The 14952-nt window shown below is 49.0% G+C and overlaps 1 protein-coding gene across 1 annotated transcript; it reads left to right on the plus strand.

Moving 5' to 3' along the window:
* Nucleotides 1-3762: 3762 nt before the first annotated feature.
* Nucleotides 3763-5460, plus strand: LOC125531343 (serine carboxypeptidase-like 50). The gene has a single exon (XM_048695761.1). It carries the CDS (start codon nucleotides 3849-3851, stop codon nucleotides 5361-5363), a length of 1515 nt encoding a protein of 504 aa, XP_048551718.1. The 5' UTR covers nucleotides 3763-3848; the 3' UTR covers nucleotides 5364-5460.
* The last annotated feature ends 9492 nt before the right edge of the window (nucleotides 5461-14952 follow it).

Raw genomic sequence — 14952 nt, forward strand, 5'->3', positions numbered from 1 at the left:
AATAGATGAATTGAGATTGTGTGATGCATATCGTATAATCATGCCCACGGATACTTGAGGTGACAATGGAGTATCTAGGTGACATTAGGGTTTTGGTTGATTTGTGTCTTAAGGTGTTATTCTAGTACGAACTCTAGGGCTGTTTGTGACACTTATAGGAATAGCCCACCGGATTGATTGGAAAGAATAACTTTGAGGTGGTTTTGTACCCTACCATAATCTCTTCGTTCATTCTCCGCTATTAGTGACTTTGGAGTGACTCTTTGTTGCATGTTGAGGGATAGTTTTATGATCCAATTATGTTAGTATTGTTGAGGGAACTTACACTAGCGAAAGTATGAACCCTAGGCCTTATTTCCTAGCATTGCAATACCGTTTACGCTCACTTTTATCATTAGTTACCTTGCTGTTTTTATATTTTCAGATTACAAATACCTTTATCTACTATCCATATACCACTTGTTTCACCATCTCTTCACCGAACTAGTGCACCTATACAATTTACCGTTGTATTGGGTGTGTTGGGGACACAAGAGACTCTTTGTTATTTGGTTGCAGGGTTGCTTGAGAGAGACCATCTTCATCCTACGCCTCCTACGGATTGATAAACCTTAGGTCATCCACTTGAGGGAAATTTGCTACTGTCCTACAAACCTCTGCACTTGGAGGCCCAACAACGTCTACAAGAAGAAGGTTGTGTAGTAGACATCAATCATCAACCTAGAAAGACATAGAGAACAAGACGACACGCTAACACAGAGTAAAAAAATTAATTTTATTCAGCAATAATATTCTTCATATTACACAGGCAGAGAATAAGTACAAGAAGCATCAAGGAATCCACCACAAATAAAACAAGGAGAAGGTGAACAAACAGACCTTGATGGAAAGACGAAGAGCCGATGATCATAGAATGGCAAGTAGCAAAGCAGCCGAAGAACGACACCTGCAAAGCACAAGAAAAGAGGAACACTTGTTGTAAGCAACGCCTAGATGAGGTGCGCAAACAAATGGTAGGCACATGAATGACCTAGAGCACAGCGAAGAGAAGAGAAGAGGCACACAAGAATCCAAAACACGGGAACAAGCAGCAAGCAAAGCTCTCCCCCCCCCCAGCCTTCGATCAATTCCTGAAGAAAAAATTAGGAGAGCTTAGATGAGAAATTTTTAGCATTTGCCCCCCCCCCAAAAGTTGATGATTTGTGTTTCGCCCCTCAATGATTTTCGACTAGCTCCGCCACTGCCTATCATACCCTAAAACTACAACCTCATTTAATTGGACAACCTTCTAACTCTGATCCACCCAATAAGTAAGAAACCAGCAAATGGGCATGTCAACCCCGAGAACCCTAAACCTCATAATTAAAAACAACAACATATAGGATAACCAATAACACAAAGCCCTGAAAGAGAAAGTTGCAGCAAAACGGTATATAAAACATCATAACCATAGCAAGTAAGAACCACAAGCAAGGCATCCAAACATGCATCAGCATACGAGCACATCAGCAGTATGTAAAGTAGAGCAAGCAGAGGCAATGTGTTTTTTTTCTCGAATACGCACAAGCATGCATATCATCGCATTAAAGAAGAAGCGGCAAAGAAGCCGGATACAAGGCCTTTCAGCCATTACAACGCTAATCACGAGAATTAGCCTCCACATCCACCACGCACACCCACCCTGGCTACTATGATACATGTTTCCCTAGTCCAACCTCATGCCAATGACAAAAGCCAAGCCACAGAACAACCAAGCCACGTCATAACCAACGCTGAGACCTCTACAACAAGACCAAAACCCAAGGCCAACCCAAACCAACGTACCGCCACCCATTTGCGCCAAGAGGAAGTCGGCAAGTGAACGGCAGGGCCCGAGCGGACCTAGGGAAGGTACCATCGTGAGAGCACCGAAGATGGCGTACATTGCGCCCAGGAGGCCCATGCCCAGAGTGGCAGCCGACTGACTCAAGCCACACCAACAAGACTCCTCGAGCAACAAGGCGGCGCCTTCAAGAAGGTAACGACGCCTTGACGCCACCGCTGCCGTCCGGTCCGGAGGCCAAACCAAGACAAGGGTTTCCCCCAAGCTCGAGGAAGGGAGTCCGATCGGGTCCAACACAACGCCTCCAGGGAGGAAACGACGCCCGCGAGCGTCACCGTTGTGAGCCTCGTCTCGAAGCAGGGATTTCTCCCAACCCAGATCAGAGAACCCAACGCCCACCGGAGCCACAAGAGCAGACCAACCACCGCATCTGGAAGAGTCACATTTCGCATCACAGTAGCCTCCGCCACTAGTCCTACCAGATCCGGCCAAAGTCGCCGCTACCAGCACACCACCTCGAGCGATGCTGCTGTGCCGCCTCCCTCGATCTGTGGCACACCGCCACCATCACGGACTCGCGGATGCCAGCCGGAGCAGCCATGCCCCAGCCAGCCCGCCTTGGAAGCCGCCGCCGCCGCCAGATCTGGGTCGGTCGGACCACAGAAACGGGGCCATCCCGTAGCACCGACACCCACAGAGGCAATATGTAAAATAGAGCAAGCGGAGGATCAGATATAGAAAAGGCTAGACAGAACAACCAACAACAAAGCATATAGTATAAAGTTTTTTTTATGGTAATACATGTCTCATTCATATTATAAAAATTAAAGTACAAGTCACGTAAGGACTGACATGACAAAACTGAAAAGATAGCAGAACATCTCTGAGCTTGACACCAACGTCCGTCACCTGCCTCCGGCACCACCACAGCAACCATCGAAATAAAGAATGACGGATCACCTTCTCACTCGAGCTCAACGCGGCTCCATCGCTGATATGCAACTATGCGAAAGAGGTTGGAGCAGACATGACTGTAAATAAATATAATAAGCACATGCATTTTAGCCCCGGACAAAAAAAAGGACGCATACCCAACTCTCAAAACAAGCCATCAAACAAAAGCCCACCACGGGAGCTCTTCTCAGCATGAGACAAATACTGTACAAGCACGAATCTCAATGCATTAATTAAACGGCTATGCTTGAGACTAAATTAAATCTCAGCTAGCTGAATAATAGCAATCCCGATTTAAAAAATATTACAACCTCCGTCCCTAAATAGATGACATATAAATTCAATAAAAAATTCAATGCTTGCTTAGTTTGACGAAGTATATATACAAAAAATATTAAGATAAAAAAGTATAATCAGTATCAATATATCAACCATTAGATTTATTTTCATAATCTATTTGTACAATATTGTAGTTGTTGATATTTCCTTCTAGATATTTGGTCAAACTCAGAAAGAATTGACTTTCTGATTGGATTTATACGCCATGTATTTTGGGACAGAGGGAGTAAAAGTGTATATAATTTTTTTACTGATGTATATAGAAAATGTTCCTAATGTATACAGAAAATGTACAATGTATATGCAAACAAATTGACATAAAAGTGTTTAAAACAGTATTAATCATTTATTTAAAATATGTTAAACTTGTATATAAAAAAATGTTTCGGATGCATATAAAAAATACAATGTGTACGCAAGAAAGTAAACATAAAAATATATGTTTTAGAAAACGTTAATCATGTATTTTGAAAAAGTTAAATGTGTGTATAAACAATGTTCTTTATGTATACAGAGAATGTAGAATGTGTATGAAAAGGTTGACATCAAAAATATATGTCTGGAAAAAAAAAGTAATGTATTGCAAAAAAAAAATCGAATGTGTACACAAAAAATGTCCTTCGTGTATTAGTTAATAGTTTCAAAAACTAGCTAGACTCGGCCGTCCAGATACCCATATGCACGAGTAAACTTCCTTGTCTCGTTCCACTCGTCGCCTAGCACATCCCAGAGTATGCCGTCTCCGTTGTGCGTCCGCCGGCGTGCTCCATTTCAGCTCGTCCGTAGTAACGTGATTCCCACTCAGCTCAAATGGATCCACATTGAACGCTTCACCAGCCAAACCATTCGTCGTATATACTCCGGCGGTACAAGACGGTCATCAGTGCCTCACTCCACCCTGCTCCTGCCCGTGCCCATCGATGGCTCCGCCGTTCCCATCCCTCTCGCTCTCCTCGCGGCAGCGGCAGCGGCCGTCTCGCTCGCGACAGCGGCGGCGGTGTTCCCCGAGGAGGCGCTGCCGACCAGCTCGGGCTACCTCTCCGTCGACCCGTCCGCCAACGCCTCCCTCTTCTACGCCTTCTACGAGGCCAGCGCCCCGCTCGCCGCCACGCCGGCCGACACGCCGCTGCTCCTCTGGCTGCAGGGCGGGCCCGGCTGCTCGGGCCTCATCGGCGACCTCTTCGAGCTCGGCCCCTACCTCGCCAACGCGCCCGACGGCAGCTCGCTCACCCGCAACCCCTTCGCCTGGAACCGCCGCTTCGGGCTGCTCTTCCTCGACAGCCCGCTCGGCACCGGCTTCAGCGCCGCGCCCTCGCCCGCCCTCATCCCCAGGGACCAGCCCGCCGTCGCCGTCCACATCCTCGCCGCGCTCCAGTCGTTTTTCGACGCCAACACGCCCGCGTTCCGCAAGCGGCCCTTCTTCCTCTCGGGCGAGAGCTACGCCGGCAAGTACGTCCCGGCCGCCGGGGCGCACATATTCGCCGCCAACCCGACGCTGCCGGCGGGGCGGAGGATCAACCTCCGCGGCGTGGCCATCGGGAACGGGCTCACGCACCCGGTCGCGCAGGTGGCCACGCACGCCGACTCGGCCTACTTCATGGGCCTCGTCAACGCGCGGCAGCGGCGGGAGATGGAGGCGATGCAGGCGGAGGCGGTGGCGCTCACGGAGGCCGCGCGGTGGCGGGAGGCGGGTGACGCGCGGGCCCGCGTGCTCGACCGGCTGCAGAACGTCACGGGCCTCGCCACGCTCTACGACTTCGCCAAGCAGCGGCCGTACGCGTCGGCTGGCGTCGAGAAGTTCCTCAACAGGGCGGAGGTCAAGGCAGCGCTGGGCGCGCTCCCGGACGTGACGTGGGAGGGGTGCAGCGACGCGGTGGGGGAGGCGATGCAGGAGGACGTGATGAAGAGCGTGCTGCCGGAGGTGGAGGCGCTTCTCCGGCAGACGCGCGTGCTGCTGTACCAGGGCATCCGCGACCTCCGGGACGGCGTCGTGTCGCAGGAGGCGTGGATCAAGGAGCTGCGCTGGGGCGGCCTGCGCGCGTTCCAGAACGCCGAGCGCGCCGTGTGGCGGACCGGCGAAGGGGAGGAGCAGGAGCTCGCCGGGTACGTGCAGCGGTCGGGGGCGCTGACGCAGGTGGTGGTGTACGGCGCCGGGCACCTCGTGCCAGTGGACAACGGGCGCGCGGCGCAGGAGATGATTGAGGGATGGGTCACGCAGACGGGTGTCTTCGGAAGCGGCATGAGGTAGCGCGACATGTTGCCGGCCGAGGGCTTGATGGAGCTGGTCTTTTGCCGTGACGGAAACTGTTAGTAGTACTGATTTTTATTCAGTATAAAAATGGTTACATCTAGGTGTTACCCTTCTCTCGCTCCCTTTGACACCCTCCATGCAGCACGGACATCAAAGCATCTCCAACGGCCGCGGTAAAAAGCGCGCGTGGTAAACCGAGTCTTTTGGATGCGCGGGACGTTTCGGCGCGCTCCAGCGGTGGCGGAAAAATCGCTCGAGCGGGAACGGTTTGCGCGCGCGGGGGAAAAGGCGGCAGGTCGCGCGTTTTTTTTGCCGCACCGCTTCCGGCGCGCCTATAAAATGCGGCGCGCGCCACACGCCTATTGCACACGCTTCTCTTCCTCTTCCGTTGCCACACGCCCCTCCACCGCTTCCTCGGTTGCTTCCGCTGCCACCCGCGCCACCGCTCCAGCGCCCCGCCACCATGCCGCCGCGCCGCCGAGGAGTGTCGGGCTACCGCGGCGTCCGCCAGCGCCCCAACGGTGGGTTCTACTTGGAGATACGGTCCGGCCAACTCCGGCTCTGCCTCGGCACCTTCGAGACGGCGCACGAGGCCGCCCGCGTGTACGACGCGGTGGCGTGGCGCCTAGGCAGGCCGCGCCAGCAGATGAACTTTCACGATGTCCACACGCTGCAGCAGGCGCTGGACGTCGCCCCGCCGCCTCGTCTTCGCACGGCACAAGACCGTGCGGAGCACGCTGAGCGGCAGAACCGCCTCCTCGTCGCCCATGAGGACGAGCGGGTCATGGCGGAGTGGCGCCAACAACACCGGAGGACGTATCCTACGAGCAAGCCTACTGGGCAAGGCGCCGCAAGGAGGAGACGCAAAGGCGCCGCGCTGAGCGGTTGGACAGGCGTCGGCGGAAGGCCCTGGCGCTATCCCAGTGCGATGTAGTTGAGAATGGTGGTGAGACGATCTTTACATCTGATGATGATCGTTGGGAAGACATGTGGCTCGATACCTTGGATCAGACCAGCGAGGATGGCGACGATGACGATGACGATGGCGATGACGACTGGGAGTAGGCTGTAGCTGCACTAGTAGTTTTTATCTATGTCCTTGCACTATCTAAATAATTTTTATCTATCTATGCTATGGTAAAATATCTATGTATTGTTTTTTCTATTTATGAATTTTATTAAAAAAATGTACGCATTGTTTAGCGCACGCTGCACTTTAGCGCGGCGCTGGAGCTACGCGCGCGCGTTCAATTTTGACGCGTCTGCTGGAGCCACCGCTGCCGGCCGCGTCAAACCAGACGAACGGCGCGCGACGCGTTGCGTGACTGTTGGAGATGCTCTCAGAAGGACCATGTTAAACCAATCCATCGCAAGGGCTCACACAAATTATGAGTAAGCCAAACGAATTATTGTAAGGAACGTCATGACAGCATAACAACCATTAGAAGAAGAGGATATAAGCGGAAAGCATGAGGCAGATTGAACGCGCAAGAACTATTTTGGAAGTGCTGTACATAAAAAATTGCATATCTTACAAACTTTTTTTTGAGAGATTCGAGCGCAGGTCTGATCTTACTGTTAGTGCGTTTCTTTTTAACCCGGGTTAGTAACTAAGTATCTGACTGGATCACTGAAAGTTGTTAATTTCGTTTTGCGCCCAGAATCTTTGTGTGACAGCTGCGTACCGACCAGTTAGGGAGCTCCTGAAGAAAGAAACGATGAAAGAGATGGTAAAGGTTACTTATCATACTACAGTATTTGAGATTACCATGGTTTTAATTATTATGAGGTGTTTGGCTGTCACTAAAAACTATGGTTTTAATACTTCATTATTTGCAAAACCATGGTATTTTCTCTGTTTTTAAAAAAGAACCATGGACCTCTTTTTTAAAAACTGAGCTGGCGAAAGAAACGCCTCGTCGTCATCTTCCGCCTTGCTCCAAGCCGTTGTCACCTCCTCCTTCATCCTCATGTTGCTTCTGCTTGACGACCTTGTTCTATTGAATCTCGTCCGTGAACTCCTTCGCTCAACCTTTGCCTCTGATGTGCTGTCATGATGAACTGTCCGATAGCTGATCGCCAGTATGTCATGCACCTCTTCATGCCGGCATTGATCCCTGCCTCCCGTTGTTTCCCCCTCCAGCCCCGTCACACTAGCCGTGCGGAACGGAGCGAGCAAGTCCTATTGGACTGCTGGTGGAGTTTGCTACCCAGGCATGCGGCTGCAAAGCTGAGCTGTTTTTTTTTCCAACCGGGCTCACACCCCTTTTCATTAATTTTGCAATCAACGGAAATACATTAGTCTTTGTCGATCATGTTCACAAGATAAGCACCGAGCTAGCTAACGAAAACTACCCAGCAAAAGGAGACTGAAAGGGGCACGAGCGAGTTGGCGCATCGACAGGAAACCCACTGCATGACAGCCCTAGAACGGACTATCTGCTATGGAGCGAAAACCTGACGACACTTCAACCACTACTCGGACCAAAAGCACCTGTCTAGACCATAGGACTCTAGAGAGGATGAATCAGTATCATCAAAAGAACAACTCCAGCGGGCATCAGACCCCAGTGGATATAGGCCAATCTAAAGATAACAGGATTAAGACAGCTCCCCAATCTGAATACCATCCCCACCTCCCAAGAGCAGCCTGTCGCGAGCATATGATCTGTCCGCCAGGGCAGCCGCCACATTAGCCAGCCTCTTCACCCCCACTTGGAATCTCGTCTGGTCTTCCTCCTTAAGCAGCCCTGCCCAGTATAACATAAAAGAACAGGCAATGAAGACAGCCTCCAAAGGAGTACGAGCATTATACTTGTCAAAAGTAGTTTTGTTGCGGAGGCACCAAATCGCCCAACACACGGCTGCAATAATCATCATATAAAATTTCTTCCCCCTTGGGAAAAACTTATACAGCCAAGCAAAGCACTGCCAAATAGACCTGGGGGCACAAGAGACCCCCGCAGTCAGCCCCAGCACGCCCGAGACCGTACGGGCGAGTGAACAAGTGAAGAATAGATGATTAGAAGTTTCCACCTCCGTGCAAAACGAGCACATAGGATTTCCCGGCCAATTCCTATGTCGCATGTTATCGCGTGTAAGCACAGCATTTTGGAATAGCTGCCATAGGAAAAAATTTATTTTCAAGGGAATTGCAGCTTTCCACACCTTTTTATAGTTAGGTCCAGATAGGTTTCTCTCCAGCCACTCATATACAAATTTAGTGGTGAATTTCCCCCCACTATTCAAGGACCAGGAGACAATATCAAAATTCTCATTCAAAGACTTTTTTTTAGCCTCGCACACCACCCAGTCCCATTGCTCCTCCAATGCACCAAACAACCTGCGTCTAAAAGCTAGATCGTAGTTGTTGGCTACAAAAGAAGCAATGGTGCAATCTTGATTTTGACAAATATCATATAAGACAGGGAAACACTCTCGTAATGGGCAGTTATCTATCCATGGGTCGTGCCAAACCCTAGCCAAATCTCCTTTGTTAATGATGATTTTCCTCCCAGCCATATAAGTATCTTTGACCTTCATAATGGATTTCCAGCAAGGGGAATCAGAAAAGCGGCTACGGATATTCGCAACGGTTTTGTTCCTGAAATATTTCGCTCGGATAATGCGTTGCCATAGCCCATCGCAAGTTTCCAACTTCCACCACCATTTCACAAGGAGGCTAATGTTCTGCTTGTGGAGATCTTTTATTCCCAAGCCACCAATTCTCTTTGATCGGCAGATCCTATCCCATCTAACCATGTGATAAGCACGCTTCTTATTCTTCCTCCTCCAAAAGAAGCGTCTGCGATACTTATTAATTTTTTCAATGAAGGTTTTGTTAAAGAGAAACATGGACATCAGGTACGAAGGAATACCATCCAAGCTAGAATCTAGCAAAGTGAGTCTAGCACCCAGGAGGCTGCGTATGCCACCCATGCATCCAGTTTTTTGACCATTTTAGCATCCAAGAAATCTAGTTCGATGTTCTTAAGAGTGGAATAGGTTACTGGCACTCCCAAGTACCTCATGGGTAAGGTGCCCACACGGCAACCAAATATCTCTGCATAAATCCTGTCAGTTTCGTTATCCCCTCCCACCACAAACACTTCACTCTTATCATAATTGATTTTCAAACCAGACATGAGCTCAAAGAGATAAAGCAACAATTTAGCATTAGCAGCCCTGTCCGTGCCATGTTCAAAGCACAGGACGGTGTCATCAGCATATTGGAGGATGCCCACCCCTCCCTCGATTAGGTCCGAGGCCAATCCTTTGATAAGACAGTTTTTTTGGGCAGCAATAACCATTTTGGTTAAACATTCTGCTGCAAGGTTGAATAAAAATGGAGAGTGAGGGTCACCTTGCCGCACCCCTTTAGCACTCTGGATATAAGGCCCAGTCTCATCATTGATTTTAACACTCACCGTGCCATTCCTAAGGATTTGCGACACCCACCCACACAATTTTGAATTGAACCCACGTTTAGCATGACAATCTAGTAAGACGTCTCAATTCACTTTGGCGTAGGCTTTTTCAAAGTCGATCTTAAAGATCACACCCACCTCCTTTTTATATGAGTATAGTGCAACACCTCATGTAAGGATAATATACCATCCACTATATGTCGTCCTTTAATAAAAGCATTCTGCTGAATGTTGAAAAGCTTGTTAGCAAATTTCGCGGCCCTGAGATCCATGACTTTCGTGATCAATTTATATGCGCACCGTAGCAAACAAATAGGCCTATACTGCTGGATTTTTCTTGCATCAACTGTTTTAGGCAACAGTGTAATAATCCCGTAGTTTAGTCGTTGAACATCTAATTTTCCCTCATAGAACCACTCAAAAAGGTTGAACAGTTCTGTTTTCACAACCTCCCAGCAATGCTGGTAAAATTCCACCGGTATATTATCCGGTCCCGGGGCTCGATTTGGTTTCATCGCAAACAGTGCTTCTTTAACCTCCTCAAGTGAAAAGGGACGAGTCAGGTACTCATTATCCTCAGGCATGATATTTTCATCCCGAGACCAAAGCGAGGCATCGATCTTACAAGTATTCCCAGGGGCCGGACCAAATAAGTCTCTGTAATACGCCGTAGCATGAGATAACAAATTCTTGGTCCCCTCAATGATAACTGGGCCACACTCCAGTGAGATCATAGTGTGCTTTCTACGTCGCCCATTAGCCACTTTATGAAAAAAATTTGTATTATTATCCCCCTTCAGGAGCCATCTCCCATTAGAAACTTGGTGCCAATGGGTCTCTTCTTCAATGTACATGGTATTAAGCTCAGCTAGGATGTTCAATTTTCTCGTATACGCCTCCCCACAGAGATCATATTCCTCCTCCAGCTTTTCTAGCTCTTGTAATCCAAGTCTAATAAGATCTTTTCTGATCTTGTTATGACCAAATATATTAGATCCCCAACCCTTGAAGAACTTCTTAATTCTCTTCAACTTGATATTAAGAATATCGATGGGATCACTAGTATAGACAGGCTGGGACCAGATTTCTGTCACCAGAGGAAGAAAGTCTGGGTTATTTAGCCATGCATTATCGAACTTAAAGCATCTACTCCCAGGGGCTCTAGATGAAGCCACACCCCCCTCTAACAGCAAAGGGTTATGATCAGAAATTTCCTTGACCAACTTACGAACAGAGACACGGGGATAAAGGTCCTCTCAGTCTGACGACATTAAGACCCTATCCAATTTCTCTAAGGTAGGGTTCTCTTGTTTATTTGACCAAGTATAGCAGCCGCCTGACATATCAATTTCTCTTAGCCCCAACAGGTGTATAACCAAATTAAACACATCAGAGAAATGAGATAGGGGGTTTTCTTGTTTTTTCCCCACTATGACGAAGAATATTAAAATCTCCCCCCACTATATAGGGGATAACAGTTTTATGACACATAGACGACATTTCTGCAATGAATTCAGGTTTGTTTTCATCCTGTGCAGCCCCATACACCACCAGCAAGGCCCACTTATAGTTCTTACTCTTATCGAGGAGGTCAATTTGCAGAATAAATTTCCCATGCTTCACCTCTAGGATATTAAATTTATTTCTATTAATGCCACAAAGGATGCCTCCAGATTTCCCCCTAGAAGGATTCCACTCCCAATAAAACTTCTGAAGTGGATCCAATTTTCTAAAAAAGGAAGGAGTATAGTTACTTTTCATAGTTTCTTGCAACCCAAGGAAATCCACCTCATGAGCATGTATCATATCAGTGAGGCAGGTAGACATGCCCTTCTTACCTGCCCCCCTACAATTCCAAAAGATTCCGATCATTTGTATCGATCAGGTTTATCTCTCACCCTGGTAGGTCTGCCAGGATTCATAGCAGCCATACCCTCTCCCTCTTTTTTTTGACTTCTAGTCATGGGTATAACAGGGTCTCTATGGGGTGAGACGACCACTGTTCGCTTTCTCTGATACTTCCTCTTTTTTTTGTTTAGATTGGACAAGAATAAAATTCTCCTCCTCGTCTCTGTCTGATTCCCCCCAAGTTAAGGACAAGGGGACACTATTTCCCAGCCCATCATTAATAACTATATTAGGAGAGGCTCGTTCATTTTTCTTATCAAGAAGTAAATTCCTAGATATCTCTAGTTCACGGATAATATTAACAGTGTCAAAGTTATCATCAGGAATTTGCACTCCCATGAGGGATGCACGCACAACAATCTCAGCATCAGACAGGATAGAAAATTGGTTTTTAGTGTTGAGCATGTTTTTACCTTCAAAGTCCCGCTTCTTCATTCTGTTAGCAGCTCTATCCTCCACTTTTTCCAGCTTCTCGAGTTGTCTGCGTGAAGTTAGGTCTTCAGGCATCCCCACCTCACGCATGGGAGACCCCGATGGTGACTCTACAGTGTAAGCACTGTAATTTTCCCCTCCCTCAGTTGAGCCTTCTTCAAGGGGAACAATATGAGGCAGTGAGGGCCAGATTACATAATCTGACAGAGGAAACACAGCCTCATGAGAGTTATCATAATGTTGCAGAAACAGAGGGGAAGGGAGGATAGGGGTCTGGATGATTTCCCAAGCACCTTTTTTAGGAGATATACCCCCATCCTCACAGCCCATCTCCTCCTCAATGTTTTCCTGTGACATGTTCTCAATAGGAGAATCATAGCAAGATGTTTTTTCCTTGTCATGCTCCCTGGCCATGGACTCAATGAGTAGCTCAGTATGATTCCCCTCATCACTCTCCTCCTCCTCTTCATTTTCAGTAACTACCGTCAGTCTCTGTGAAGTTTTGTCATAGCTCTGTGACGAATGATTTCCCACCATCGATGCATCAGTTTCCCCCTGCTCCGCAGAGGAAGCAGGGTATGAGTCCACCCTAGCTTTTTTAGGGAAAGAAGGGGATGCACTGCTATCAACAGCAATGGAGGATTGTTCTTTATCCCCTCCAACAGATACCACTTTCTCAACTTCGTAGAAAAAATCATAGAATTGTTCTCCTAACAGACCTTCAGCAGAGGGGGGAATTTTTTTAACCTCTCGGCACCCCAGCAATATCCTGGCATACTCAGGCTTATGTAAAGTTGCCTCATCGACTTCCAGAGTTATACCAACCAGCCCCCCAGCATATGCAGCATGCTCAGAGCATCTTTTTTCCAATGGGATATTTCTCACACAAACCCAAGCTTTTTCCATAGATCCTTTAGCCCCCACAGATGCAGACCAAGGGGTAATACAAACAATGACAGAGCCATCTTTCAGAGGAAGGCGTTTGCCATAGCAACATGCTCTTTCCACCTCACTGGCATTAGGAAACCGCATGACAAATTGAGCAGGACTGATGGAATGAGCAGTACACCGCCATTTTTTCTTGCCAGGTTTGCGGGCAAAGATGCAGTTAAATTCATGTTCGATCTCCTTCACAGTAGCCACCCCCTCTATGACAGTAATAACTACATTGTTCGTTTTTTCAGAGCTCTGCTTGGATGCACACATATCGGGAATATAGAAAAAACCCTGGCCAGGAGATTGAAACCCACACAGTAAAGGAACACACTCCCACGGTCTCAAGGTTTGACAAAGTTGAGCCATATGACCAAGCTTGCCACATTTTTCACAGCGAATAGTAGGGCAACGAGGAGCAAAATGACCTGGATTGTTGCAGTTGAGGCAGCGTTCCTCAGATCCCTTGGAGATCGGAGTCGTGGTTGGAGTAGCAGCAGGGGGGCGCAGCCTTGGTTCCCCCTCCCATCGCCCGCGCCGCAGCCTCCCACTTGTCGCCAGCTCCTCCTCCAGCGGATCCAGCCCCTCCTCCGGCGGATCTCGAGCTCTCCGGTGCGGCCGTCGATGGATCCGGCCGCTGCCACACCATATGACGCGTCTGGTTGGACGGAGGTGGTTTGCGTCCACCCCCGAACCCGCCGCGGCCAGCGAAGTCGTGTCGGCCTCCGAATCTCCCCCCACCATGGTCTCCCGTCGTCATGGGCTGATCGCCGCGGGTCTTCGAACCCCCCGCAATCTGAGCAAAGGAGCGGTCGTCGGCACGGACCTTGCCGCGCCACCAACCGAAGGAATCGCCCGACGGTGGTGGAGGAGGGGAGGAAACCCTAGATCTCTCCCATAGGTGCCCGAAGAGATGGGCGAGATGTGAATCTGACCTGATGGAAGTGGTGGTAGGTGGGGGATCAGGTGCGATCCCCTCCCCCCGGTGGCCGCTAAATACCCCCCACTCCATTGCTGCAGCTGGGACCCTCATGGCGGCGAGACGGCCATGGATCTGATCCAGCAGCTCTCCCCTCGCCAGGTGTCTCGCATCCAGCCGCTGCATGTCTCTCCTTCTCCCCGCGGTGCACGCCGGGTCCCGCATGCAGCGCGGTCGTGCATGGTGGCGCAGCGAGGCGGTCAACCCTAGCCAGATGACATGGAAACGAGAGAACCTGGCCGATCTCGATGCTTTCACCCTCGCGCATGTACCGCGCGTCCACTGTCACGCCTCGTCTATCGATCAGGACCATCCGTAGCGCGCCGTGGTTGAGATGGATCTCGCCCTCGTCGGCGGTGAGCGCACACGCCGCGATCAGGTCGGGGACGAACGTGACGTGCCAACGCGTCGCCATCCTCCAGCAGATCAGCAAAGCTGAGCTGCTGTAGCTGTTGTTTCCGATGTTTGTCCATCGATGCCGGCTATGACACACGAGTATCCATACCATACCCAACTAGCTCTTACTCGAGTAATTGTAACTAGTTAGGAACAGACGTGTTTGCAACAGCTATGAACCGGCTAGCTAGCTATTTTTACCTTGCTGCATAAAGCAGCCAAACAGGTCGTAGTATTCACAATACTTCAAAATACTTTGGTATGTCAAAACTGTGGTATCTTGTACCCACGGACTAAAATACTATAGTTTTCAATACTTTGGTTTTTGCAATACCTTGATATCAAACACAGCCTGTATTTTTCTTAAGCATTTCAGCATTTACTAAAGTGTGATGACTTTGAAGTGCTGCCAAGCCAACTATGAACTATAATGAACAAACACCTCCTGCTGAACATCCCATAGTGTTTGTCCAATGGTTCATTCTTTAATTGTTTACTTAGATCAAAAGGC

Source organism: Triticum urartu, chromosome 1, assembly GCF_003073215.2.
Source record: "Triticum urartu cultivar G1812 chromosome 1, Tu2.1, whole genome shotgun sequence".
NCBI classification, from domain to species: domain Eukaryota; kingdom Viridiplantae; phylum Streptophyta; class Magnoliopsida; order Poales; family Poaceae; genus Triticum; species Triticum urartu.